The 27851-nt window shown below is 45.1% G+C and overlaps 1 protein-coding gene across 2 annotated transcripts in view; it reads left to right on the forward strand.

Moving 5' to 3' along the window:
• The window catches only part of LOC146833671 (flavin-containing monooxygenase 5-like), a 315018-nt gene extending 288186 nt beyond the window's left edge, over nt 1-26832 (forward strand). For both annotated transcript variants that reach the window (XM_085601556.1, XM_085601555.1), the window contains exon 9: nt 26133-26832. In XM_085601556.1, the coding sequence (XP_085457682.1) occupies nt 26133-26484 (352 nt within the window). In that variant the 3' untranslated portion in view covers nt 26485-26832. The remainder of the gene's footprint in view (nt 1-26132) is intronic.
• The last annotated feature ends 1019 nt before the right edge of the window (nt 26833-27851 follow it).

Genomic DNA, 27851 nt, shown 5'->3' on the forward strand with positions numbered 1-27851 from the left:
GTTGTTGTTTGCCTTAAAAATAATCCAGAATCATAAAAAGCCATCTACTTTGAAGTCTTACTCTAGACATGGGGAACTTTTTGACTTTTGATGTTCTCATAAAAATCTATCTTCTTCCTCTTGTCCAGTTTCTTCTATTCCATGTTTCTTACTGAGTGGTTTAACAAGAACTTGTCTGTTTCTACCTTGAAATTACAATGGTTTGCTCTCAAGGTGTTTCTTGAAACAGAATCTTCATTTCACAAAACTGAGCACTGAGCCTTTAGTGAATAGATTATTTAAATGTTTCTTGATTTCACAGCCAATGTGTCACGATTTTGCACCATTGGTTTTGAAATCTTTACAATCCTTTCTATTTGAACCTTTAGAAATGGCAGATATTATGTTTCTTTCCTATTAGAACATTGGAATGGTGAGAGCTCCACTGAAGACAATGGAGTTACTCTGGGATTTTAATGGCTGGTATAAGCCCAGAGCACCAACATACCAATGTTTGTCCTGATGTTTTTTTCTTTTTAATTTAGAATATTCTACCCTCAGTGGGTGAAATGTTCTAATAGCCTTATAGCCCTTCTGCCTCAGGCATACATGTTGTTAAAGGCCCTCTCTCTCATTATAGGCCCTTGCCTGTGGTTGCTCATACCTATAACTAGGGTTTAGGGCCTTCAACAACTGGTATAGCCCTCGGCAGAGGGTTAAAAATCTATATTAGAACATTGGAATGTTGAGAGCCCCATTGAAGACAGTGGAGTTGCTACAGGCTTGTAAAGGCTGGTATAAGCTCAGATCTACAACATTCCATTGTTTGTCTTAGAACATTCTACCATTAGTAGGTGAAATCTTCTGCCTCGGGCTATATCAGTTGTGAAAGGCCCTCAACCTTGTTGTAGGCCCTTGCCAGCAGCTCGACGCTATAACTCGGCAGTGGACTATAAGGCTATATTAAGTCTCTTTTCTGGTCACAATCACTGCAGCATGAAGGTTGGGGGAACTCTCTGCTTTTCTTTATCGTCCGTGCTTTCTGAGATGTTTGGATGATGCAGTGGCTTTGAGATCCGATTTCACTTTTAATTCAAAAATCTAAATTTTACTCCTCTCAGGAAATTATGTTGGCATGGTTTTTTTCCATCTCCTTCTGAGGAAGAAAGGTTGTTGATTGTGTTGAGCATTAAAGTGCCATATCTGATCATCATGACAGGTCCAGTGCATTCAGGAAGATGAATTCTCTGTTTGCAACCTTTGATATTTCTGGTCAGGGAAAAAAGGCAACCAAACGAACTTTGAGTCCGTGGTTGAAAGAGACTATTAGACTGTCTAATTAAAGTAACAAAGAGATAATCCCAGAGAGTGTACATGGCCATTCAACCATATCAGTGGTGGTCTCCTAAGCATACAAGAAGTCTCTTTGGAGAAGATTTGTAGGGCCGGCACTTAGGCGTCAGACCACACCCTCATAAGACATTATCGAATGTCTAAGGAGTCCAAAATAACTTTTGTGTGGGAGTATTGCAATTAGCTATGGTTTGATTGTTATTGATTTAGAGCATTTTTGTTTTTATTATGCACTATCTAACAATTACAATTTCAGTGGGAATTACATTATATTGGTGCTTGTGGTGACATTTTCATCAATGGCCTGCAGTTGCTTTGGTTAACCTCATGTAGTAATGAGTGGGACATGGATGAGGGGCGTAGAGGCTATGGCCTGTTTACTTATTAGTAATCTTTATTACTCACACGTCCTTGTCCTAGTCAGTACCACCCTGCCACCCTCCCTGGCTTACACTTTTGAGGAGGCTTTGAGTTACAGGACATGCAGGTGGCTGCAAACCTCCTTATAGCACCCAGGTGGGGGTGGATGGGGTTATAAGTCGCATTTCCTCTTTTGTTTCCTGTTTCTTGTAAATTGTTATAATCTTCACGTAGCAATGATGAGGACGAGTTGGACTAAGAGTAATAAAAATCACTGTATGGAATTGGGTCATATTCCCAGAGGTAGCAGCAGGGAGGAGCCTTTACCCTGAGGATGGGTGAAGATTAAGGAAATATCTCAGTGAAGAGGAATGGATTCCCACCTGGTAGAATGCGAGATGACCCCCCCCCCCCCCCCCCCATCCCCCTGAAGTGAAGTGAAGTAAAAGGCAGAGGAGTTATGCCATTCTAGGAGGTGGAAAGCGAACCAGGGAGCAAGAGAGCAGCAGAGTGGAGAATGATTCATTTAATTCAGTCAAAATAAACATGTTAAACAGGCAAATCGTTTGTTTTGACCATGGTGGTACATTTTAAATTCTGAGTTTGTGCTTCTCCAGACCAAGCACTCCTAAACTATACCCAGTATGAATGACATGTGACTTCTATACCTTGTAGTCCTATTTCTTATGTAACATTTCCTATACACTGATTTACACAAGTGTGATTCGTTGTCACTGTGTGATGTAAAGTATTACGACACCTTACACTGGTGTGAGTAGCTCGATAAAACAAAAGAAAAGCATGTGAGAGTGGTTATGGAGGCTCGAGGGTCACTGTTAAAGGGTGGTAAGTGAGGGAATTCATGGAGAAGGAGGTCATTGGGGGGCGAAAACAAACATACTCGCCCTGGGCGCCACCAGTGCTAAAGCCCGCCCTGTTTGACCTATTCATACAAGCGCATTAGTTTCAATGAAATTTCGTAAATCTGATACACACATATGTTCCCACACATATAGGAAAGCCTCATAAAAGGCACGACGTGACAAACATATCCAGTGTCCTGGAAAACTGGAAAAAATGTCCCAAGTGTTTGATCAGGGTTCCCGGGCCGGCAATAGAGTCGACTCATGCCAAGGCACGGCTGCCTTTTTTTTCATCCATGCCTGCTGAAACATTAGCACAGGCAGCCAGATTTTTATGAAATTCGCCCACCTGCCCACCACTTCATGAAATAATAGAGTACAAATGGCCTCAAGCAAGGGAGAAAAAAATAGCTCTGCATTAGAGATGCGATGTATGTAACTTGAGTTTCCCATGAACGTTCAAATTATCAAACGTCATTGTGAAATAAAATTGCCATTTATGTCAGTGCGCTAACAGTTTCCATCTGCATATGTGTGGCCTCTGCTCATTGTAACCTTGCCAAAACAATTTCTCAATAAACAGCCATTGTACAAGCAATCAAATGAACGAATTCATGGAAACATGGTTTGTATTTATATTGTTATTATCCAAAAGCAAATACTTGGAAATGTGAACGCGGTTATTTCGTACTGACGATGAAGGGCAACGTGTTTGGCATTACATTAGGGAAATAATAACAAAAACAGCATTTACTTGACCGACAGTCCGCTAGAGAAAATAGAGAAGAAAGACTTGCGTTAGTTAAAGTAGGACCACCGTCTTTGAGACAGCTTCGATAGGTCACGTGACGCAACCTTGATAGAATGGCGGGCTTCCGGTTGAGTCTGGCGGGAGGGCAACTTTTCTTTGTCATGCAGTTCAGTCTGAATCGAAAATTGGAGCCGCTCCTTGGACATGTAAAAACAACGGCTTTGTATAAAATACCCCACCGTGCTATCACTGTCTGAGAGTTTGAGGTGAGGCGGGCAGTGGCCAGATGTTCGCCCAGGGCGCCGCGATGAATCATGGTTCACTCCCACACAGCCCAGCAGCTCGCGCTGATTGCTTCATTATGAGAACGTTGAGCTCGGAGATCAATGCAAGCCTGTCTCCTTGATGTTAGTATTTACCATTGCACGAGCTGACCTTCGGTAAGGGTTATGTAAACGTTGTACTCTTACCTTGTTAAGTTCACATTGTCGATAACAACAAACTGATGTACACCACATTTGCACTGTATCAGCTTAAAGCCAGTTGCCTTGTAGAGCAATAACACCGTCTATTTACAGACAAAAATGAGACATGAAACATTCCGGTGGAACTGGGGTGAAAATAAATGGAAAACTGCCACACATTATTCCATGCAGCCCAGCTGATGATCTGTGATCTCTGTGGTAATATGTACGTCCCCGAAAATCTGGCCACCATGTTGTAAAACCTCGAATAATAATTCTGAGAAATCAGCTCAGGGGCTTTTTACAGGTACAGGTCGCCTGACATACTTCCTGTTGTACTCAACTCCTGAAACACCCAAGAAGGTTAGTGGCGTTCGCTGACGAAGGCTGTATTAACAAGCCCGGCGGTCGGCGGAGCGTGGCGCGCGCGCGCTTGGGGGCATGTGCGTCTGCGCTTCTCAGAAGCGCGTCCACAGACCCCGATCGCTGCGCGTGCCCCGGTCTGTCTCCCTTGAGAGGCATCTCGACGACAATAAGTCTCGTTGGCGGCAGCGCTTCGCGCTGCAACGCCAGCGAGACCTAAAAATGGGGTGTTTTGGGGGTAAAATATGAAAAATGGGGTGTTCCTTGGGGTAAAATATGAAAAATGGGGTGTGCATTGGTCTCAAATGTGATTTTTGTGTGTGTATTGGGGGCTCAAAAAAGGAATTCCATGGTTCACGGTTGGGTTTGTGGTGCAAAGGTTAGTTTTGGGTTGCACTCACTGAAGTGGGAACAGTGATCTTTATGTCTCCGCTATGCAACACCCACTCTACTGTTCCAATGTGCCAAGTATTAGTATGCATTGGAATGGAATGCGAGGTGATGACATGCGTCGCAACTACGTATGTGCCTTTAGCACACAAGTGGTACGCCCGCTGTGCATGGGCGCACAGCGGCCACCATTGAAAAGTGCGGAGTGTGCTGGACAGCTGTGAGATGGTAAACGCAGGAAAAATCACTGGATGGTGCGTAAACGCAAGGATGTGTGTGTGAGCGTGTGTTATAAATGTATTGAAGGAAGTCTTACCTCGAAGCTGTGTCCCGTGTCTTTGTAGCTCCTGCTCTCCTGCGTCTGCTTTCAAGAAAAGGAAGTAGGCAGCCAGGCTCACTCCCCTGAGTCAATCACAACGCTGTGATGCAGCAGTGGGATTGGTAATCGGCAACGGGGCAAGTCATGCAGCCTGGGGCCGGAGGGGTGGACATGTTCTCCATGCAGGCTGTAATGCAGCCTGCATTGCGAACAGGAAAATGCGCATGACAGCTTTGGACGGCCTGAGTGGGCTGACCAAACAGTCATTGCGCACTTGAGTGGGCATGCCAATCCGCCCATGCCCTGCTCTGTGTTTGGAGCCGTCCTACCCATTCTCCCACCCCCTTAGGATACATAGCACAATTACATCAGTTAATTATACCTTGTTTTTAACTTGTGATCTGTTTTTTTGGCTTCTCGGAGCCCGCACTTCCGCTTCCTGCCGCCTCTGCCCCTGTGGCCCCGCACCCCTGTCCTCGCCCATTGCCACCTCCCAGCTGATCGTTCCTCCCCCCTCCTAAATGACAGAAGCTGTGCGGTTGCGCAGCGGACATGCACCGCTGGCGTGCAGAAGGCGCACCTAAACCAAGCCTGTCTGCGTCCATCTGTGACCTGACCGCGACCAGTGCCAGGAACCCTGGATCTCAAGCCAGCCACTGCTACAGCTCAGCTACCCTCCACACACTCAACCACGGAAAACTCAGAGACTCACAACAGGCCTCGCCAAACACGACCCACAGCCAGTTCTGCCTACACTGCCGCCAGACCTTAACCACCACCCCGGCCTCCAATACATCCGACGCCAGCATCGCAGCCTGAGAACTCCACACATGGATCTCCAACTGCGAATACAAGCTCGCCCTGCTACGCAAGTCCAACAAACAGCACCCCAGGAAAGCCGCCTGGTTCACCACCGATCTCCAAGAAGCAAGATGCACCTGCAGATGCCTGGAGAAGAACTGGAGAAACACCAAGACACCCAAAATCTACACCACCTACAAGGACGCCATGACGGACTACCACAACCAAATCCTCAACAACTCCACCAACTACAAGCAACTCTTCAAGGTCATTCATGAATTCACCAACCCATGCAGCAAAGTCACAGACATCACCCCGTCCCAAGACCTCTGCGATAAGCGTGGAACCTACTTCCACCTCAAGATCAAAAAACTCAACAACAACTTTGCCGACCATCCACCAGACGCCACACCCGACACACCAGCCAGCCCACCATCTCCACCTGGACGCCGGTCACAACCGAATACAGCGCCTCGACCATGCAAGGCATCCACTCGGGGGCCCCCACGACCCCTTCCCTCTTCACATCTACCACAGCACCGAGATCGCTCTACTCGCCGCCTCAGACAACATCTGCACCCTCCTGGACCAAGGCCACTCTGCAGCCCTCATCCTACTCAACCTTTCAGCGGCCTTCGACATCATCTCCCACCGCACACTAGTCGCCAGACTACACAACACCGGCATACAAGGAACAGTCCTAGACTGGATTTGATCATTCCTCACCCGAACAAGCCATAGGATCAGACTGCCACCCTTCCTCTCCGATCCCACGTAAATCACCTGCGGAGTCCTACAGGGGTCATCTCTGAGCCCGACCCTCTTCAACATCTACATGGCCCCCCTCACCGCCATCGTCCGAAAACACGGCCTCAACAGCATATCCTATGCCGACAACACCCAGCTTATCCTCTCCCTCACCAAAGACCCCACCACCGCCAGACTCAACTTCCAGAAAGAAATGTATGACGTCGAAGTTTGGATGACCAACAGCTGCCTGTAGCTCAACGCCGAGAAGACAGTTACCCTGTCCTTGGAACCAATCCTTCAGCATGGGACAACAACTGGTGTCTGCCGCCCTCAGAAGCCCACCTACCCCCTCGGACCACGCCAAAAACCTCGGCATCGTACTTGACTCATCCCTCCCCATGAACCGACAGGTCTACACCGTCACCTCCAGCTGCTTTAACATCCTCCACAAGACCTTCAAATGGAGCCCCCAGGAGTCAAGGAAGACAGTCACCCATGCACTCATCAACAGCAGACTGGACTAATGAAACGCATACTATGCCAGCATTTACAAGTCCCTACTCCGCAAACTCCAGACATTACAGAACACCCCCGCCAGACTCATCCTCGGCATCCACCGGCATGAACACATCAGCCAACGCCTATGTAGACTCCACTGGGTCCCCGTGGAGAAAAAAGTCACATTCAAAATCCTCACTCACGCCGACAAAGGCCTACACAACAATGGACCCAGGTGTGAATTCACTCGGCTGGGTCCAGCAGTCACCGCCTAGCATGCTGGTGGACCTCCCGATGCAGTTGATGCAGCAGGCCCTCTTAGCCGTGAAGGCACAGTGCTCACGCCACGCACGTTCACTGTAGCGCAGGGGCCTCAGCCTTCACAGCTTACGACCAGCCCAACATCATCCGGCCTGTTATGCAGGGAGACGGCACACACCGTTGGTAATCCCCTCCGTGCACCACGGTGTAGTGGTGGATTGTAGTATGTGATGCAGACCTCACACATTAGTGCGCAGGAGCGCCTCCAGCATTAACTGCTCCAAGGGTCATAAGGCGGTCTTCTCACACAGGTCAGCTACGTGGCTCCATGCGACCTGCCAGACTTCACCACCAGGTACTGGCAATCGTTATGCATCAATGTCTCCCGCCAGGGCTCATCGACTCCACAGCTTCTCCACATCCCACTCCAGGCTCCAGACGCAGGGCCAGCAAGGCATCCAGGCTCCAGACGCAGGTCCAGGGAGGCATCCAGGCTCAAGACACAGGTCCAGCGGGGCATCCAGGCTCCAGATACAAGTCCAGCGGGGCATCCAGGCTTCAGACGCAGGTCCAGGGAGGAATCCCGGCTCAAGACGCAGGTCCAGGGAGGAATCCAGGCGCAAGACGCAGGTCCAGAGAGGCATCCAGGCTCCAGACACAGGTCCAGTGGGGCATCCAGGCTCCAGATGCAGGTCCAGGGAGGCATCAAGGCTCAAGACACAGGTCCAGCAGGGCATCCAGGCGCAGGTCCAGGGAGGCATCCAGGCTCCAGACGCAGGTCCAGCGGGGCATCCAGGCTCTCATCCTGGTCATCCTGGATGTTGGATGGCTTGAGGGGGTTGTTGATGTGTGCTGCACTTGGCCCTGGCTGCTCCAATCTGAATTAAACTTTTTTTGGGGGCATCTATTCTATGGGAGGTGGACTGTTAGGCTATTTTTTAAGTTAGAGGGAAAAATCACTCATGTTGAGCTGCCTAAGGTGAGTTTTTTTAACGCTAATGGGCTTATCACCACTTTTTGAACGTTAGCGCAAGGATTTTTATCGCTGTTCCGCTAATTTTATCGCCGGACATTTCAGCCGGTAAGAGAAACTAACGCCTGTTAGCGGCGTGTTGTTACTACGCCACTAACACAGCGATAATTTCCCGTGGTAGACAGCGATGAAAAAAGTCATGCAAACGGCGGTTAGCGTTAATTATCGCCACTTCTTGATAATATCCCCCTGGTCTTATACAGGCGAAACAAGGAGAAATGTTTTATTTCTCCTCATTTTTAGGTCTCGCCTTGCTATCGCGTAAGCGATCGCAAAGCGAGACTATAGAGATCGGGTTTGAAAAGTGCTCCCAAAAAGCGGATTGCATGGCTAGCACGCGCACAATCACGCGCATCGTGCAGCCATGCAATCCGCCTTTTGGGAGCACTTCAAAGGGACCGCTCCCCCTCCTGGAATGCGCTCCCCCGCCCCCAAGCGCGCGCGCGCCACGCTCCACCGGGCTTGTCTTTTATTTTTTTAAACTTAAAGCGCGAGGCGCGCGTGCGGCCAATGCTTGTTGAGTTTCTCTTACTGCAGGCACGACGTGCTTTGGTTTAATGAAGCGCCCGATGCGCTTTCACTTAACGTCTATCACTTTTAAATGTGCTCTGCACCCCCTCTCACCCGCTGCACGGAGACAGGGTGCAAAGCCGGCACTGTGTTTATTGAAAAACCTACCCCACCTGCCTTCGCCACTTTCAGGCTCGCAGTCACAGCCTGGCCATGGACGAGGGGGAGGAGGAAGGATCAGTGAACCGCCGCATGGATGACTCAGCTGCTGCACGGAGGGTTGATTCCTGGCACTCGGACATAAGTGTAAGTGCTCCTTAGATTAGTTGTGCACGGCTCCCCCAACTTTACTTTTCCAGCATTCTATGTTTTTTTTGCATCGCAGCATGTTGCGAATTATCTTTAACTATGGAGGTCATACGCCCACCTCTTTATTTACCTTGGCCACAATGCCCGTAAGACTGCTGCGGTCTGTTCTGAATTTCGCCTGCTAAGTAATGCTTGTTGTTTTCACACACTTTTGTTTTTCTGCACATGTACGACTGTAATTGAATTTGCACTGCTTGGGGTGGGGGTGTTGTGCACATGTGGGACTGTAATTGAATTTGCACTGCTTGGGGTGGGGTGTTGTAAAATTTATTTGAAAAAAACTCAAGTTCTTTACTTTTAAACGTTTTATTGTTCTTACATACGCTGCAGCACTCCCCGCTCCCTACTTCCTTATGTTGGCTTGCGATTCGACCATGAGGCGCCATTTTGGTGGTTTACTGCTCCAGTGTTTTGAATCGCTTTAACTCAGTGGAAGTGCCTGATGCAGCATGGTTAACTAAGGGATCTCAGGCAATTGGGTGTTGCTTGTAGGCAAAGCCTAACATGTGCCAAAAAAGTCCGGGAAACCTGGCGATCTCTCAGGGACAGTCCTACTCTCCTTCCCAGAAGCCTGCATTAAGCTTAGTAGTCGTTACTCCTTCCTGGTGCTGGACACCCATTGTAACAAGCATTTGCAATACAATAGGTCTCGCATTTATGCGAGTTTGAGCTATTGACATTGCAAATGACAATGCCTTTTATTTTTGTTTTTAAAACGTAAATAAAATGCATTGTCATTTACAATTCCAATAGCTTAAACTTGCGTAAATGCGAGACCTGTTGCATTGCAAATGCTTGTTGGTTTTCCATGTGTGTTGCGTTGTGCAGCACAAATAGAAACAGCAAAAGGCCATTGATGAGGGGAAGATTGTGCAGGAAGGTGTCCCTGACTGCACATAAACAATCTTTAAAAAAATGAAAAAAATGGTAAATGGCAGCACACATAGAAATGACAAAACACCATTTAAAGATTGTTTATGTGCAGGAAGGGACACCTTCCTGCAAATAAACAATCTTCCCCTCAACGCAGACACCCTTGCACTATGGTGCAAGGGGGCTTGCGTTGGCGCTAGGCTGCTAAATTTAGCACCAGTGCAGGGGGAAACGCAGGGCTGCACCATATTCTTGTAAATATGGTGCAGCCCAGCGTTTCTAAAGTGACAGAGCATGTTGTTAGCCTTCTTGGCTTACCGACACACTTTGCCACTTTATTTGTAAATATGCCCCTATGTCTCATGCCCCATGTATGCACTTTCCCCTACATTTGTTATTGTGGACCTAGAATATTAATTTTGATCCTCCCAATGTATGCACTTTCTTCAGTGTTTATGGACTGGAATTAGTATGCCAAATTACCCCCCCCCCCCCCCCCCACCAATATTTACTTTCCTCAATATTTGTTAGACTGGAGATAGAATAGTAAATCTAAACCCAAATGTTTGCACTTTCCTTAACATTTGCTAGATTGAAGTTAGAATAGTGAATTGCCCCCCACATTGTTGACACTTTCCTTTCCTTAATGTTTCATAGGCTGAATTTAGAATAATAGATTGTACTGCCCCTAACCAATGAAAGAATAGCAAATTTGAAACCTCCCCATCCCAACCTCTAATATATGCACTTTACCAATGTTTGTTGGAGTGGAGTTACAATAGTATATTTGACAAATGTATGAATTTTCCCCAACATCTGAAAAGCATATCTGCCCCCTACCACAATGCATGCATTTTTTCAGTTTGAAGGATTATATTTACAGCAGTATATTTGAATTGCTTTTTATTTGTTTACTTTTTAATGATTTTGAATTTGATTTAGGTACCACTTTTTACCTAATTCTTTATTAATTTGATAGATATTTTGACAGTATTTAATTGAAAAGTATATAGATTTAAAATAATTACATTTCTTTTATTTTTAATTGTGTTTTGTTTTTAAAATGATTTTATATTTTTGTTATGTTTTAGTATTTGAGTGTTTCATTTTATTGGTCACATGGTGGCTTAAGGAAGTCAAACAGGCCATTAAGAATGATACCAAAGCTTCATACAGAGGTTGTTGTCTATGGGTTAGGCGCTTTCTTGCACAGCACAGAAGACACCATCATTCTCGAAGGCATATTGTGACATATGCTAGTAGGAGTTTGTCCCAAACAGAACATGCTTATTCACAACCTGAAAAACTGTTTTAGCCATGTATGTAAGTTTAGCCATGGTGTGGGCTTTTTAACATTTCCATGTATTCCAGTATGAAAAGCCATTCATCCTGGTAACTGATCATTAAGCTCTATTATTATATAGTTTGCAATCCAAATGCCAAGATGCCTCCTTGCATTGAACGATGGGGACTACGATTGCAAGAGTACAATTATAACATTGTGCATTGTCCAGGGAAGGATCAGAATACCACTGACTACTTTTCCAGAGTGCCTATCCAAGCCCATATCAACTTCATTGTAAAATCAGACAACCCAGCTCCAAATTTATTTGCCCATAATAGTGATATGCTCAAGTTAAAAGATACAATTACTCATCTGTCCTAGAACCAGCACCCTCGACCTCTCAGTAGCGATAGTGAATATCAAAAATACAAACATTTCAAAGATGAACTGTCCATAACTCAGGTGAGAGTTATGCTGTGAGGGTCGAGAATCTTGATTTCGGAGAATCTGCGGCAGGAAATGATTGAAGTGGCCCATGAAGGCCATCATGGAACTGTTGCCACAAAACGCACTCTCTGAGGCTAAGCCTGGTTTCTAAATCTCGACAAACAGGTTGAAAAATAACTAAATGCCTTTCATCCATGCAACTGCATTTCTAGAAAAGTTCCTCACCACACCTTAAACATGTCAGAACACCAAAGCATACCTGGGAGAGTACAGCCATTGACTTTTTCTGTCCACATCACTTGATGGTGATAGTGGATGATTACTCCCAATTTTATTTAATCGGAGATCTCTCATTGACCACTCAAAGACCAAGTAATTGAAAGACTAGATGGCATCTTTGTGACATGGGGTGCCCCAGCCATATTGAAATCTGACAATGGCCTGCCTTTTACCAGTCGAGAGTTCAAATATGTCTTAAAGCATCTGAATATAAAGCATCAGAAGAGCACACTTCTGTGGCCCCAGGCCAACGGACTGGATGAGCACTTTACAAATATGCTAATGAAAGCAGCGCACCATACTACTTTTGAGAAGCTCGATTTAAAAACTGTGTTAAACTTTAACCTTGAGAGCTTATCGTTCAACACCTCACACCACCACATGTGAAAGTCCTGTGAAATTGATGTTCGGTAGAGCAATCACAAGCAAGATAACTCAGTGGACCAATCAGAGAGAGAAAGACGAGAATGCAACTTGTGAGAAGGACTTGGTTCATAAACAAGAGATGAAAGCGTATGCTGACAAGAGACGACATGCTAAGAACATCGTCTTCAAGAGGGGAGATCCAGTTCTCGTATGCCAGATGCGGAAAAGAAAATCAGATGCTCCTATTGATGCGCAAACTTTTCAAGTGGTGTCTACCAAGGGACACATGGAGACGGCCCAGCTCCCTGGGTAGTCTATTACCAGAGACTCTTCTCACTTTCAGCGTTCAACTCAAAGTTCACCAGATCTATCTGTTGAAAGAGAGACTGGGTCTGAAGCATCAGTGACTGCTGATGCCTCTCCATCATCAACACAGACCCTAGACATTGATGGTGGTCATTCCCAGCTCCAAATGGCAAGATCAGGTTGAACAGTTCAAGCACCAAAGAGATTGTTTGAGGAGATCTAATTATATAAGTGTATATATTGTATACAAATATTAATTGTTTATTTAACAATGGGGGAAATGTAGGGCCAGATGTATGATGGCCAAAATAGCGCTTTGCAAATTGCGAGTCTTTTGCAACTTGCAATTTGCGAGGCGCTATTTTGGATGTACAACAGTGTGTAACACACTGTGAGCGATTCCCAGTGGGGTCGCAAATTGAGAGGCTCATGAATATTAATGAGCCTCTCGCAATTTGCGACCCCATTGGGAATGGCAGGCCCTCCCTGGTATGGTGGCCTGCTGGGCTCAGCAGACCACCATGCCTGGGACTGCTTTTAGATAAAGCAGTTTTAAAAAAAAAAAATGCAGCCTGTTTTCCTTAAAAGGAAAATGGCATGCATTTAAAAAAGAAAACGTCTTTATTTCATTTTTTAAGGGCAGGCAGTAGTCCCTGGGACCGCTGCCTGCCCTTAAAAAATATTTTTGCATGCATTTGCAAAGGGGAAGGGGTCCCCTGAGGACCCCTTCCCTTTTGCGACCTCATTACCGCCCTGTTGAAGAGGGTGGTAATTTGTGAGTGTTTTGCGATCAAAATTGCAGTCACAAAACATTTGTACATAGGGTTGCTCTCGCTATTAGGGAGCACCCCTTCCTAATAGCGGCTCGCAATTCCAAAATAGCAAGTCGCAAATAAATTGTGATGGTATGGTATGGTACATACCCCTATTGGCGCATGCAAAAACCGCCGTACATCTGGCCCGTAGTGTTTTGCGAATTAGCAATGACGGAACTCTTTTGACTCCTGATGGACACTGTAGAGCTGTGATGTAAGGGTCAGATCAGGATGCATTGTAGACTGTTTAGAATGTTGAGTTCACAGTTACACGCAGAACAATAAAGACATGTTATACTAAGCTCCGTGTGTGGCGTAGTCATTGGCGAGTACCCAGGCTAGGGAGGGCGCTACAGTAGGTATTTCTATGGATAATTTTTTTAAAGTTGTTAAACTGATGTTGACATGTTTTTGGTTGCATATTTTAATATGTATTACTTTTTTTTAATGAATTGAAATTTCTTTAAAGTTACAATACAGTCGATTACATTTAACTACATATGCTTATCTATAACAAGTTGATGTTTTGTCTACAATATTTCTGTAGGTGATATTCTTGTCCCTTAGTTATATGTGTGTGTATGGTTGATATTTTGGTCTTCAATATTTTTTCCACAATATTTTTCTATCACAATATTTATGTAGCAATTAATCTATCATAAAGCCACACCTACAACACTGTAAGAATGTTGAACTTTTTTTGTTCAGACTGTTATTTTGGAGAAGCAAACTCTAACCACTAGCCTCAAGTGCACATGTTTCCGGCACACACACAGTACACAGTAGCACCACCCTCTCAGGCCCATCATGCATGTGTGTGTGTTACACTCCGATTGGAAGCATAGGGATTCCTCTGTATTTGTGCACATATACTATCCCATGCTCCAGCTGATTTCCAACTATGTGGCTGATTACGATGCCATCGGAAACGGCTCCAACCCTTGGTCGGAGCCGTACCTATGGCATTGTAATCTCCTTTTTAGATTCATTTCCTACCGACCCATTTTGATGGAGTCGGTCAGAAATTAATCCAAACAGGATTTTCGAATGGCTTATGATGGGCTCGGAGAGCCTGTCTGCCATTCGGGAAGCCTCCTGTAATCCCAAGGGTGGCTCTTTCCAAACGAGGGATTACTATATCGGATTCCGACAGCCTTTCTGTGCCGGCCCTTCTGACACAGAAAGGCTGTGGTTAGTCGACTTTGGGGCCCCCAGCAGGGCCCCCATGGGTGCAAGGCTTCAGAGTGCAGCATGAATCAGCATGAATCAACAAGGTCCGCCTACGCATTTGAAACCTCCAGCAAGTCTTCCCCTCAATCAGCATGGTCCACCTATGCTACAAAGCATAGAGTGCCACAGATCAGTCTGTGATACTACATCAGAGTGCGAATGGAGGAGACTGAGTGGGCAAGTACACTGACCATGCAGGCACCTTCCCTGTTGTGGCTGAGTGTACTTCCCAAGTACAGAAAATGGTCAGTAAACAGGACAGTAGTTAGCGCGGGTGTACTGTACAAGTGCTAGTGATCTAACATCATTTATGTAGTAAAAAGAGGTAGACATTGCCTGAGGTTGTTTGTTGTTCCACTTAAGAAAGGATGCTGCTGAGACGATTGAACTGAATTGCTAAATGTGGAGTTGGATCCAGGCGATCTGCTTGATGTTGGAGGCCTCTCTGGTTAGAGTACTGGGTTTTAAAATTGATGTTATGTGTCTCCAAGTTTATATGTGCACATGACTATTTATTTTGAGGTGTCATGTTTTTAGGACTACTGGGCAACAGTAAAAATGCTAGGACTTTCAGCGTTTCTGACAAAGTAGGATTTTGCCAGCTGGTGTGCTCCCTGTACACTGTAAGCCAGTGAACTTAACGTCTTGACTTCTCTGGACTTCCAATGAATCATTACTGGAAACTGGGGGCTCAGGTTCAAGCAATTTCCTAGACTTGAAACTCAAAACACTACAAAAAGATACAGATACAAGTATACATCAAACACATTCACAAATGCGGAAATATTTTATTTAATTCACAAACAAATACATAATAGTTAAAATTTTGGATATCATGGCTAAGTCAAACTAAAAACAGGAGTAAGGAAGGTAGCGATAACCAAGGTTAGCGCTACTTTTCTTATCGCTATGCTTGTTAGTGTGCCCATTGATAATTGGAGAAATGTCGGTTAGCGACAATTCTCCAGTTATTTTGAGCTGGAGCACCCACTTTGCATCTCTTTAGAGATGCAAAGGTGGGCATTACGGAAAAGGGCGCTAAGGCAAGGATTCACACGATAGCGTGACCTTGCTGATATAGCGATAAAATTATCGCTGCTTTTCGGCCGAAAACGGCCGCAAAAGCAGCAATAATTTTTTATCGCCACCTTGTTAATATTGCCCTTAGTTCTTAAAGTCATAGTGGTATGCTAGGTTATGAGTATCTTTTTGCTCTTAATGCATGCTCGTGGGGTGCCGCTCGTAGGCGCGGGGGTTGCCGCTCGTAGGCGCGGACTTTATTTTTAAAATCATTTTTACCTGCCAACAACCCTCAGGAGCTGCCCTGGTATTGCGGGGGAACTTTGAACAGCGTGGACGCCTCGGGAGGTTGCTGTTGTGCTGGGACTGCGAGGCCCAGGGTGCCCTGTTACTCAATCATCCAACGCACCTGATCCTCTTCCCGGCCACACCTCCCACTGCCTTGCTATAAAACGCCTCGCGGCCCCCGCTACGCGGGAGCCGCTCGTAGGCGCGGACCTTATTTTTAAAATCATTTTTACCTGCCAACAACCCTCAGGAGCTGCCCTGGTATTGCGGGGGAACTTTGAACAGCGTGGACGCCTCGGGAGGTTGCTGTTGTGCTGGGACTGCGAGGCCCAGGGTGCCCTGTTACTCAATCATCCAACGCACCTGATCCTCTTCCCGGCCACACCTCTCACCGCTATTTAATTGATACCAGTGTACGCGCTAGCGGGACGCGTGCGGGGCGTAGTCCGGGGCGAAGCCCGGGCCAAGGGCGGGCCCGTCTGAGCCCGTCCGAGATCGCCCGAGAACGGAACGGGATCTTCCACTAACTTTCACCGATCAAGATTGCCTGTTGGTCGTTGAGGGTAAGCAATAGCTACTAGTCGGTAAATTGTAATTTGGTGAGTTACTCATCAGTAGAGGCCGCTAGTGTGCATTAAACTAAAGGTTAATATGGCCAAAAGGGATGGACCCATTACACAATCAACTGGGGGCGCACTAATGGGTACCTTAGATAACTTTTTGGTGCGAGTACAGTCAGTGCTTGCTAAAGATATCGAACTAACTGAAAAGAGACTATCTTTAGATATCCTATGTGACAAGAGGTCCTCTCTGGGAAATATGGCCAATGTAAGATCACCACCATGTCGCCAGCCTGATAAGTCGGATTCTCTGGGCTTCATATCTTCTTTGGTAGAGGAGCAACTTGGTGAAACAATGACATGTTCCCCATTTTTGACTGGATCACCGGATGAAATTGTCGATATTACGGGCATTGATAATGTGGCCTTAACGACTAAGTCTTTGTCAAATATTAAGATTCGTTCAGCCAGTAATGTTAAAGCGGTTTCTGTTCATCAACAACAAGGCCCTACTTTGAAAAAAACTCGCAGAGGAAATCAAAAGATTGCCGCTACTAATGCTAAGTCTGGTCCTGTTCCTACCTCTGCGTCAAGGAAGAACATAGCCCAATGCCCAAAAGCCACAATTACCGAAACAAGGGCAAATCAAACATCATCTCTGGGGCCAATACTTACAGAAGACTCCGATATACCATCATTCTGGAGTAAACTGGAAAGTATTGTAAAAAATGTATGTGACCCGATTTATGAAAGGTTGGGCTCTATTGAAAGTAGACTTGTATGTATGGAATTATCACTTGCCTTGGGCCAATCTCGGGGGGGTAGACAGGGACTGGGTCCGCTAAAAGAACGTCCTAATGTACCAGGTCACTGTACTGAGACCAACTCCACCACTAATAACTTAACAACTGGTGTGGCGAAAGAAGATAATCTCCCCATTCCCCAGGTACCCCAACCCATCCCAGCTGATAATAATAATAGGGTAAGAGCTGAAGATCTTCCCCCGTGTGCAGGAATAAACGGTCTTGGGTCAGTCAGGGCTGGAATTGATAAGCAGCCCCCACCTGTTCAACCCTTAGCTCAGGTTCTACCAGGACTAATTGATCTACATCTACCCCATGAAGCAGCCCCCTATGTGGTGATTTTAACAGGGGTTCCATCTCTAGCGAATGGTGCAAGGGAATCTTATTGGGACCTAAAGAACAAATGCACACATTGGCTAAATGTAAAGCGACCACTCCCGGCCCACATGTCTGCTGAAATCTTATATGCCAGAAGAGTAAACTGGGTGGGCAGGAGGCCCAAAACACTAAAGGGAGATTGCGTTGTAATTAATTTCAGAGACAGACGATGTGTAGAATATATCTGTTCTTGGCCCCAGAATGATCCTTCATCCCAAATAAGCACAATGCCACTGACTTACTTCTATGCACCTGCATTTTTGCCCAAAGGTGGGATCACACATGGAGGTTTCTTGAGAAATGACAGTATCTTCGAGGACATCAGATCAATCAATAGATTTGATGTGCTGTCTGGGTTAGCGGATTGTGACTGACTGATTGATGGCAGAGGATACCCCAATCATGATATGCCATATGTAGCCCCAGTTGTAGTGGATAACCATGAAAAGTCTTATGCAGCCTTAGTGATAGACGAGGGCCTAAGGCAAGGAGAACAGCTTAGTACAAATGGTGAAAGAGATGTTAATATACCTCTTCCCCAAACAAATATCATAGGGGCCAGGGACCAAGACCAACAAGCTGTGTATCAAAATGAAACTTTAAACACTGAGAGCTCCCCATGTCATTCACCGGACGTAGCTCTTTCCATCTTACCTAATTTTGGGAGAACTGTAGGGGAAACTACCCTTGCAGGACATGTGTCGTTCTTATCATGGAACGTGGCGGGCATAGGATCTAAACTATTTTCACCCGCTTGGGCAGACTTCATTAGTAAGTATGACATCTGTCTTTTTCAGGAGACATGGTCACCTGAGCCTGTATTTATGTTGGGCTATTTGAATTTTTTTGTTCCAGCGGAAAAAAGGCCTAAGGGTCGGCCAGTTGGAGGTTTGGTCATTTGTATCAAACAGAGTATGGAGTGTAATATCAAGCCCATCCCGACCAAGAGTGACGATATTTTGGGAATTAGGCTGACTTGCTCCCCAAACTTTAAAGCCAACATATATAATGTATACGCTAGGGGCGTACCAGGTGGAAAAAAATCTGAGGTGGTATCAGCATTAAATACTTTGGTTGAGTCCAGCCCTGACGATGTGCTTCCATTGATTGCTGGAGACTTTAATACGACTTTTGAGCCACTAGGGCCTCAAGACTTGTTTTTAACAGAGGAAGAGGACCTAAGATGGGGTGTCCCACAGCTCGAGATAAAGACAATTAGTAAGTGGACTGAGGCGGCCCTGTACCTAAAAGGGTTTTGCCTGGGCAACCAATTGAGGGTGGCCAACGGCAGAACCATTTCAGATAGGACATGTAACAAAACATTTGATAATGGCATCAGGGCAAGTAATATAGACTACCTCCTGGTCCACTTGAGGATGTGGCATACCCTTGTGGATATGGAGGTGAAGAAACGGGTTGAAAGCGACCACAACCCATTAGTGGCTATTTTTAATTGGGGGACGGGCGACAGTAGGGACCGAGCCTCTAAATTGGTAGGCCCAGCTGTCGCTCTAACAAATGACGAACGCCACCTTAAGTGGCATAAAGTAGTAGAACATCCCGATATTATACATAGCATTGAGACCTACGTCGAAGAGGCGTTGATTTTAATACTGGCAGCCGGCACTAAACGCCAACCTCTAATTGAATGTGAGGAAATACACGGAAATCTATTTGCCAAACTCAAATCCTGTTTTAGTAGGCCTTTTTCAGCAAAACAAGCCCCTAGAAGCAAGCAGGAGGATTGGTATAACGCCTCCTGTAAGCAAGCTCGTACAGCTTTGGAACTTGCACTTAAACTAAAAGACTCTAGCAAGATAAAAATAGCTCGTAATATATATAGAAAGGCCCAATGGAAAGCAAAAAAGGAATGGGATGAGTGCGAGTGGCAAGACCTAAAAGCAGCATGTGCAGACAAAAACCAGAAAAAGTTCTGGAATATTTTTAAATGGAAGAAGGGTGAAATTACCGATAGTCCCCATAATCATGTTCCTCAGAGTGCCTGGGTCGATTTTTTTAAACCACAATATTCAAAAGGTGCCGAGGATGTCAGTATTCACCATCAGGAGAGGATGTATTACAATAGCCCTGTGTTTAGTGTCGAGGAGGTTGACATCGCGCTTGATACGGTTACTCAGGGACGTGCACCTGGGATGGATAGCATCCCGGCCGATGTATTCCTGCATGATAGGCAAAGATGGCGTCTTTATATTACCCATCTAGCAAATGCCATAGCACAGGGAATGGCAATCCCCCATTCTTGGAAAGGTGCTGAAATCGTCCCGATCTATAAAAAAGGGGACAAGTCACTGGCCAGTAATTACAGGCCTATTAGCTTGATCAATGCAATGCAAAAAATCCTGGGCCGGCTGGTTTTGGGCAAGATTCAGACATGGATAGAGGCTAGAAACATCTTAAGTCCCCTACAGGCGGGGTTTCGCCCAAAAACCAGCACAATAGATCAGGTCTTCAGGTTCATTGTCCTCTATTGGAGGACGGTGGTCCTAGAAAAGGGGGTTTTGTATGCTGTGTTTGTTGATCTACGGGCAGCATTTGATCTGGTCCCACGCAGCAAGCTCTGGCAAGTTTTGGAGGGATTGGGGATGGCGCCGGAGTTGTTGGCTCTGGTCGTCCGCTTGCATGAGGACAACTTTGCCCGGGTCCGGTGGGGTCGGCAGGGCGAGGTAACGGAGTGCTTCCCTGTAGAGCGGGGAGTTCGGCAGGGTTGTGTCTTGGCACCGACCCTGTTCTCACTCTTCGTGAACGGGGTGGCCGAGTTCCTCTCCCGGGCCCCCTCGGATGCCCCGGCTATGGCCGGCACTCGTATTCCAGTTCTCATGTTTGCGGACGACACGCTGTTGATCTCCAAGACTCCGAGTGGCCTGCAGCTCACCCTCCGTCGCTTCGAAGAGTTCTGCTTGCTGCGTGGTTTGGAAATAAATGTTTCTAAGACCAAGTTTATGGTTCTTAATGGCCCTAACCCCTGCAGATCTGATAAACCTTTTAATGGTGTAATTACAATGAATGGATCGCCCTTGGAGCAGGTCGATGCATTCACTTATCAAGGAGTCACGCTGCAGAAGAACTTGTATTGGAAAAGCCAGTTAGACTTGTCTACTTTGAAGTTTCAACAACAGACAGGTGCCCTTTTAAAAAGATTTAAAACCTCGCAAACACAACCAATAGGCCCACTCCTCGAAATGTATTCGATGAAGATCCGTAGTTCATCTTTGTATGGATCAGAGTTATGGGGGTACGGTAATAATCCAAAACGTTTAAACAGTATGGAAAGTGAGTTTATAAGGAAAATTGTTGGTGTGCCCCAGAGTACCCCTTTGTTACCTCTTTACTGGGACCTTGGCCTGAAAACCCTACTAGACACTGCTAATTTGCGGCCATTGCTGTATTGGCGTAGGGTTTGGTCTACCGAGGAGCTTAAACACTATGCTTTGGGCCTGAAAGAAATAATGGAGAAAGACACCTCCCGTAAAATTGATTGGCTGGGGTCTATTAAATCATTACTCTATAGACTAGGGTGGTGTAACTTATGGGATGACCCCCAAAATGCGATATTCCCTTCAAAAGAAATTGTGAAAACTAAGTACTGGGAATTGATCGCCAGGGAAGCAGCTTCCAAGGGGAGCTCATCCCAATTAACAGCCAGATTCCTAGAAATAAAGGCCTATCCCAGATATGAATTATTTTGGAGTTTGATCGAAACACCAACTGATCGTAAACTCTATTTTCAGTTTAGGATAGGTACCCTCCCTATCTGTACGTTTACCTCTAAATGGGCCAAAGGGTCCGCGGACAAATGTCCCAAATGTAGGGACACAACTCAGTCCTTGAGCCATTTTGTGTTCTTTTGTCCCCTTTATGTGCTCCCACGCAAAAAATGGGTATTACCTGTCTGTCGGCTTATAGGTACCAGAAAGCACGAGGAGGCACTAAGAATCTTGTGTACTGATCCGAGCCCGACGATTGCTATTGCAATGGCTAAATATATTAAGTGGGCCTGGATAATACGGTCCAGGCAGTCCGTTATGAATGTACCCAATGAGTAGGCACCCAAATGTAGTCATGTACTTAACTATTTACTTATTCATTTATCCCCACTCTAGGATATTTTGTAGCCTTGGTTACCAGTGCTGAGGAGGACTAAACATTGTTGTCTATATATGAAATGTTTTTAATCACTTGAGTGTACAGATAGTAATACTGTTCATTATAAATGAAGATTAGTGCTAAATATGGTGTTTAAGCAAACTAGCCATGCTGACAACTATACTTTGTCTTGTTTTAATTTATGTGATGTAAATGGCTGATGTATGATACTTTTATGACTTAGTTGTCGAAATAAAGTTTTTGAAAGGCATGCTCTCTTTTTGTCGGTGTTTCAATTGAGGCCACCCATTGCACATACTATATTCTGTTTGCTGCACTAACACCAGCCTCACAAATTTACCTAACTATACCAACTCAGGCTCAGATTTTTCAAAGCATTGCATTGCCCTGACGTCACGCAGAATGTATCTGGAGTAATGCAAAGCAGTGCAAGTCGCTGCCTTGAGTTATTCTGCGCCGGGAAGCCGTTACATGGGTGGAGCATGGGTGTTCCCACGCATCCATCCATGAATTTTGGCACATTCCCAGAATTACCATCACAGGTAAACCTGGGAATGTGTCAAAATTGTTTGCCTTCCCGATGGAGGTGCAACAAGGAGGAAACTCTATATTTCACCTTGCTTTTTCCACTTACTAATGTGCTCCAATTTGCAGCACACTTAGAAATAGGAAAATGCCTCTAAGGAATGTTTTTGTGCAGGAAGGTGTTCCTCAATGCACAAAAACATTCTTGCCTGCAACACAGGCATCCTTGCACCATTGCGGAAGGGTGCCTGCATGGGAGCTTGGCTGCCATTTTTGCGACAGCTCAAGCAGAAAGCATAAATGGCAATATCTTAGTAAATATGGTGCATTCCTGCCCTCTCCATTTTACGCAACAAGTTGTCTTCCTGGGTTGCGCTGCGTCTAATTTTGATAAGTCTGGCCTGTAATTTTTACCTCCAATTTTAAATTCCTATCACATTTGAAGAATGTTTTTACCTTTTCAATTTTGCTTCTTTCTCTATATATACTTTATCAATCTGCTAATATTATTTAATTTTCATAACAGTTCTGGACCCCCTGCAAAGGCATCGCAGACCACCAGGGTTCTGCAGACCACAGTTTTAGAACTACCTCTGAAGGCCATTCTTGGATTTTTATTTTAATTTGGCACAACTATAAGATGCTGCTTTACATCGCCATATGCCAGTGCCCATCCTAAAGTGCTAAGACCTATGGCTGTCATTTATGAAAAGTGACGCATCACTGCGAGAAAACAGCGATGCGTCACTTTTCATTGAGCCCTCCTTGCGCCACCAATGATGCGTCATATTTACAATATGACGCATTATGTCACAAGGAGTTGCAGATACATCAGTATTTCTGACGTATCTGTAGGCACAAAAATGACGCATTGCTGGAGTGTGTCACAAAAGTGACGCAACTTCAGCAATGGGGACTTGCAAATGTGCCTGCGTCAGTCTTACGCCTGCAGTGAGGCAGGCAAAAGATATTGAAGCATTCGCGTCCTAGAAGTGACACAATGAAATCTCATAGATTTCACTGCGTCACTTCTACGAGGCTTACTTGCATGGGAACGCCCACCCTGCATACATTATACCTGGCGGAGGTATAATGTGGCGCAGGGTTTTACAAAGTGATGCATCTACCTAGATGCGTCACTTTGTAAATATGATGCAACATGGTGCATTAAAAGTGACGCACCGGCGGCGCAAAAGTGACGCAAGAGCTCATAAATAAGCCCCTACGTGTTCCTCCTTATTCTTTTTCCCTTCTTTTTTTAAATTCTGCAGGAACACACACCATAAACACCACCGAATAGCACCATGTTTCTGCTACTTCAGTTCCCCCTATTTCAGTCTTGCATCTTCCATGCATACTCGTCCATTGCTTCTGGTGTTCTTTTTCCATGCATCCATCTCACCTGCTGTCTACCATATCTTTCTTTGGCTCCGCCCTCATGATTATGTCTCCACAGTTAAAGGGCCAGTACAAGGGCGACGTAACTACTAAGTTAGATTTATCTAGCCATTCAGGGTCTTCTTGCATGCCCTTGAGTGGCTTGATGAATCTAGAGTAACACAGCGCAAATCGCTGCATTCAATTATTCTGCCCCTGAAAGGTGTTCCTTCGGTGGGGAGTGGGAGTTCCCGCTCATTCACCCGTGGATTTTGGCCCATTTACCAAATTAACCATTACTGGTAGACCTGGAAATGCATTGAAATACTATGGCTCCCCAGGCATAACGAGGAGAAATATATATATTTCTACTTGTTTCCTATTTCTAAGTGTGCTACAATCTGCAACACACATAGAAAAAGGAAAAGGCCTCTGAGGATGGTTTTGGTGCAGGAAGGTTTCCAGCACATAAACAATCCTGCATGCAACGCAAGCACCCTTGCACTATGGTGCAAGGGTGCCTGCATTGGCGCTAGGCACCCTTGCACCATGGCACAAGGGTGCCTGCATTGGCGCTAGGCAAAACATTGTGCGCCAGCGCAAGGAAAGTATAAGAGCACGCCGTTTAATATAATATCAAATATGGTGCATTCCTGACCTTTCACGCAGCACAGGCAGGTTGCTTGCGGCATTGTGCTGTGTGAAAGCTTGATAAATGTGCCCCAGTGTTTTTTAATTAAATTTCCTGAGATGCCATAGTTCCACACTGTAACTGTCTTGTGTTTTTGTCTTCAGTTCCTCCCCCCGAAGTTTTTCTTTTTTTCTTACACAGATAATTTACTATTCTATCTCCAGTCCTAGAATATTTTCAGAATGTACAATTTGCCCCAAAATATTGCAGGAGGCTTTTTTACAATGCTACCTCCAGTCCAGAAATGTTTTGGTTTATATTTAAAAATCCAAAAATATAAAACAGGGATGAAATGTTGAAATTTAGACTCTCAGTGTACTTCCCATGGCTGCTTCCCTGAGGGTGCTGCTGAAGGTAAACACTTAGGAAGACAACAATGTAGCATAATGTTTTTAGGGAATCTGGGCTTTTATACATACACTGCATGAGAAGAAAGACTGGAGTGGTGAAAAGACCCAGGACCCAGTGTAATGGACATCTGTGTTAATCTTACTGCACTAATGAGCATATCAAGGGCTGGTGACATAATTATCGCCGCTTTTGCTGACATTTTTGTCCGAAAAGCGGCGCTAATTATATCGCATTATTTGCAAGGACACACTAGCGCGTGTTTCCTTACTTCAGTTCCCGTTTTGTTCACGCCTTGCTTTACATCTCTAATGAGATGCAAAGGAGGCGTGCCTAACATAACACCATGGGAAAATATTGCTACCCCAGGTTCGTGATATCATCGAGGGGTAGCGATACTTTACATCCCGTTAACTATGCCTTAACGCAGGAATTGAATGTCTGTTAAATTCCTGACTAAGGCATAGCTAACATGGGAGGTGGATTATGGTGATACGACCACAGGGTCGTATCACCAAGCCTATCTCCGTTTTGGGTACAACATCGCTAGTTTTCCAGCGATGGTGGCCCACTTCCCTGGAATATTATCGCCCTGGAGTAACGCGTTGGTAATAACGCGTTACCAGGGCGATAAATTCCTGCAATAGACGGCGATAAATAAACAAGCGCTAAGCACGCTTTGCGGGTATTTATTGCCGTCCTAGTAAATATGCCCCTAAATTTTGGGACAGCCTTTCATTAGCTGAAAAAATTCCAACACATTGTGTTTTCCAGACTTTATTTTAAACACAAAGGACCTCATTACAATTGGACTGATGCCTGCAACTCCTTCATAAACCCCTCCATTGGGATGTGTCAGAATAATAAGTTATACAAATTTACAGCCCTGGGTGCGTTAAAGTTTGCACTCCCACTCGAATACTGGCAAGTGAAGCCTCTCGGAATTTAATAGAGAAAATTGCAAATTAATAACCATAACATACAGATTTTGGCACAGTAAGCTTATTAGTAATGGTATTCCCCATTTTCGGTGAAAAACGTGCAATAGGTGCTATTTATCACACCTGGTAAATTTGGACCCCCATCTAGGTCTATCAGGTGCAATAAATATCACATCACCCTGCGGGCCACCCCGTAATGTGGGCCACATTCTCACGTTATGGCAGAATCATTAATTTCACTTGAACATTACTAAATGTCCCTCACCATTGGGTGTAGCGCAGTGTTGAAAGACGAGAGGAACAGAAACTGACTGAAGTGGCCCGTGTAAGAAGGAGCGCTATATTTTAACACCACCATTTTCTACCAAGTCTGAGCGCACCATCCTCAATGCTCCCTTCTTTTCCATGCAGGTACGTGGACAGCCCACGACACACCATTCAAGTGGACTATGTGGATTACGTGGATGAACTGGCCTCTCAGTTTGGGGTGAAACCCAACCTGCTCAGCATCTTCTTGAAGGATCCAGTCTTAGCCAAGGAGCTGTTCTTCGGCCCATGCACACCGTACCACTACCGCCTGACTGGGCCAGGGAAATGGGACGGGGCCAGGAAAGCCATCCTGACCCAGAAGGATCGGATCATCAAGCCGACCAAAACACGGGTGGTGGATGAAGACTGTATGATGACGAGCTCGTCACTACCACTCATGCTCAAGCTCCTGGGTGCTTTTGCTCTCCTGCTGGCCGTGTGCGTCTACTTCTAATGTGCTCATTTATGATTTCCATGCTTCCTCTGTGTTCACTACAGCCACTGAACTGTACCTTCCACTTGCTATTGAATAGTCATTTATAAGTGAATGTGACCCACTCCAAATGTAAAATGACTTGACAGCAATAACACCAAAAGTAAACATATGAATGTAAGAAGTCTCTTTCAGTTTAGGATTTCACTATGATGTACTTTCTCTTATATTCACACGAGAGCAGAAAATGCAATATCAAAGATGTCTATTTAGAAAAAAATGAGTATAAAGAAACCTTTCTGAAGAAAATTAATTCTAGATTGCATTGTCAATTATGAAAAAACTATAAAGATTATAAAAATTACAAAAGTCCAATGAGAACGTCATTAAGATGAATTCCAATGTTAACGTTTATCCTTCCTGAACCTTAACGCTAAACAGGGCTCTAACCTTCAAACAACTACTGCATTGAGTGAAAGGGGGAAAGTAGAATTACTCAGAAACATGGCACTGTCCTGCTCTCTCTAATGCTGGGACAAACTAATGCTTCCTAGGGCCACGCACACACCTTTGTGCCACAGTGCAAAGGTGTGTGCATGATGTCTATCATAGGTTTTGTACTGGAAGGAAATCCTTCCAGTACAAAATGTTATGCCTAGATAAACTTTACAAGATTTCCTACTTCGGATGAAAGCATCTCTCCTTTTAATGCCTGCTTCAAAGTGGTGTTATTTTTTTACAAAAAACCCTGTCCACTCTTGTTAATAGGAAGGGTTTTGTGTCAAAAACCATGGGTGGTTGCATTAGAACGCCCATGTACCACCTATGGAACGCCCCCTTGATCCAGAGTAACTTAAATCAGTGCTTTGTGCTGCTTTGCATTATTTTCAGGCCACTTTCCAGCTCAAAACAAGTTTTGTGCTGGTCAGTAAATTTAAAAAACTTTTTGCACAGGTTTGTATAATTTTTTGTGGTGAAATCCAGCGCAAAATGTTTGTAAATCGGCCCTAAGTATCAAAAAAAGGCACAACCGTCTGAATCATAGAGGTTGCTCCTACATCAGGTTTGCAACTTCTGAGTGCTTTTTTTCTCCCAAAAGAACAAACATCAAAATCACGCACAGACCTACAAGTAATAAAAGCAAAGAACTAAACTAGAATTTAAAAAAAAAAAAACTGGAGGAAAAATATAAAAACAAAGGTTGTCAAAACAAAATGAGGTGATAGAGAGAAATAGTGATGAGCATGCTTGCATGTTGGTGGTCATGACAAATAACCTCGTATTTTTGTGGTGGCAATGTTGGCCCTACTTCCAGTCAGTATTGTACTCAGATTGTATCTGTGTGCGTAGATCACATTTACAATGCATCCTTAAAGTGATAAAAGTAG

The sequence above is a fragment of the Triturus cristatus genome, chromosome 4_2 (assembly GCF_964204655.1).
Source record: "Triturus cristatus chromosome 4_2, aTriCri1.1, whole genome shotgun sequence".
In the NCBI taxonomy this organism is placed as follows: Eukaryota; Metazoa; Chordata; class Amphibia; order Caudata; family Salamandridae; genus Triturus; species Triturus cristatus.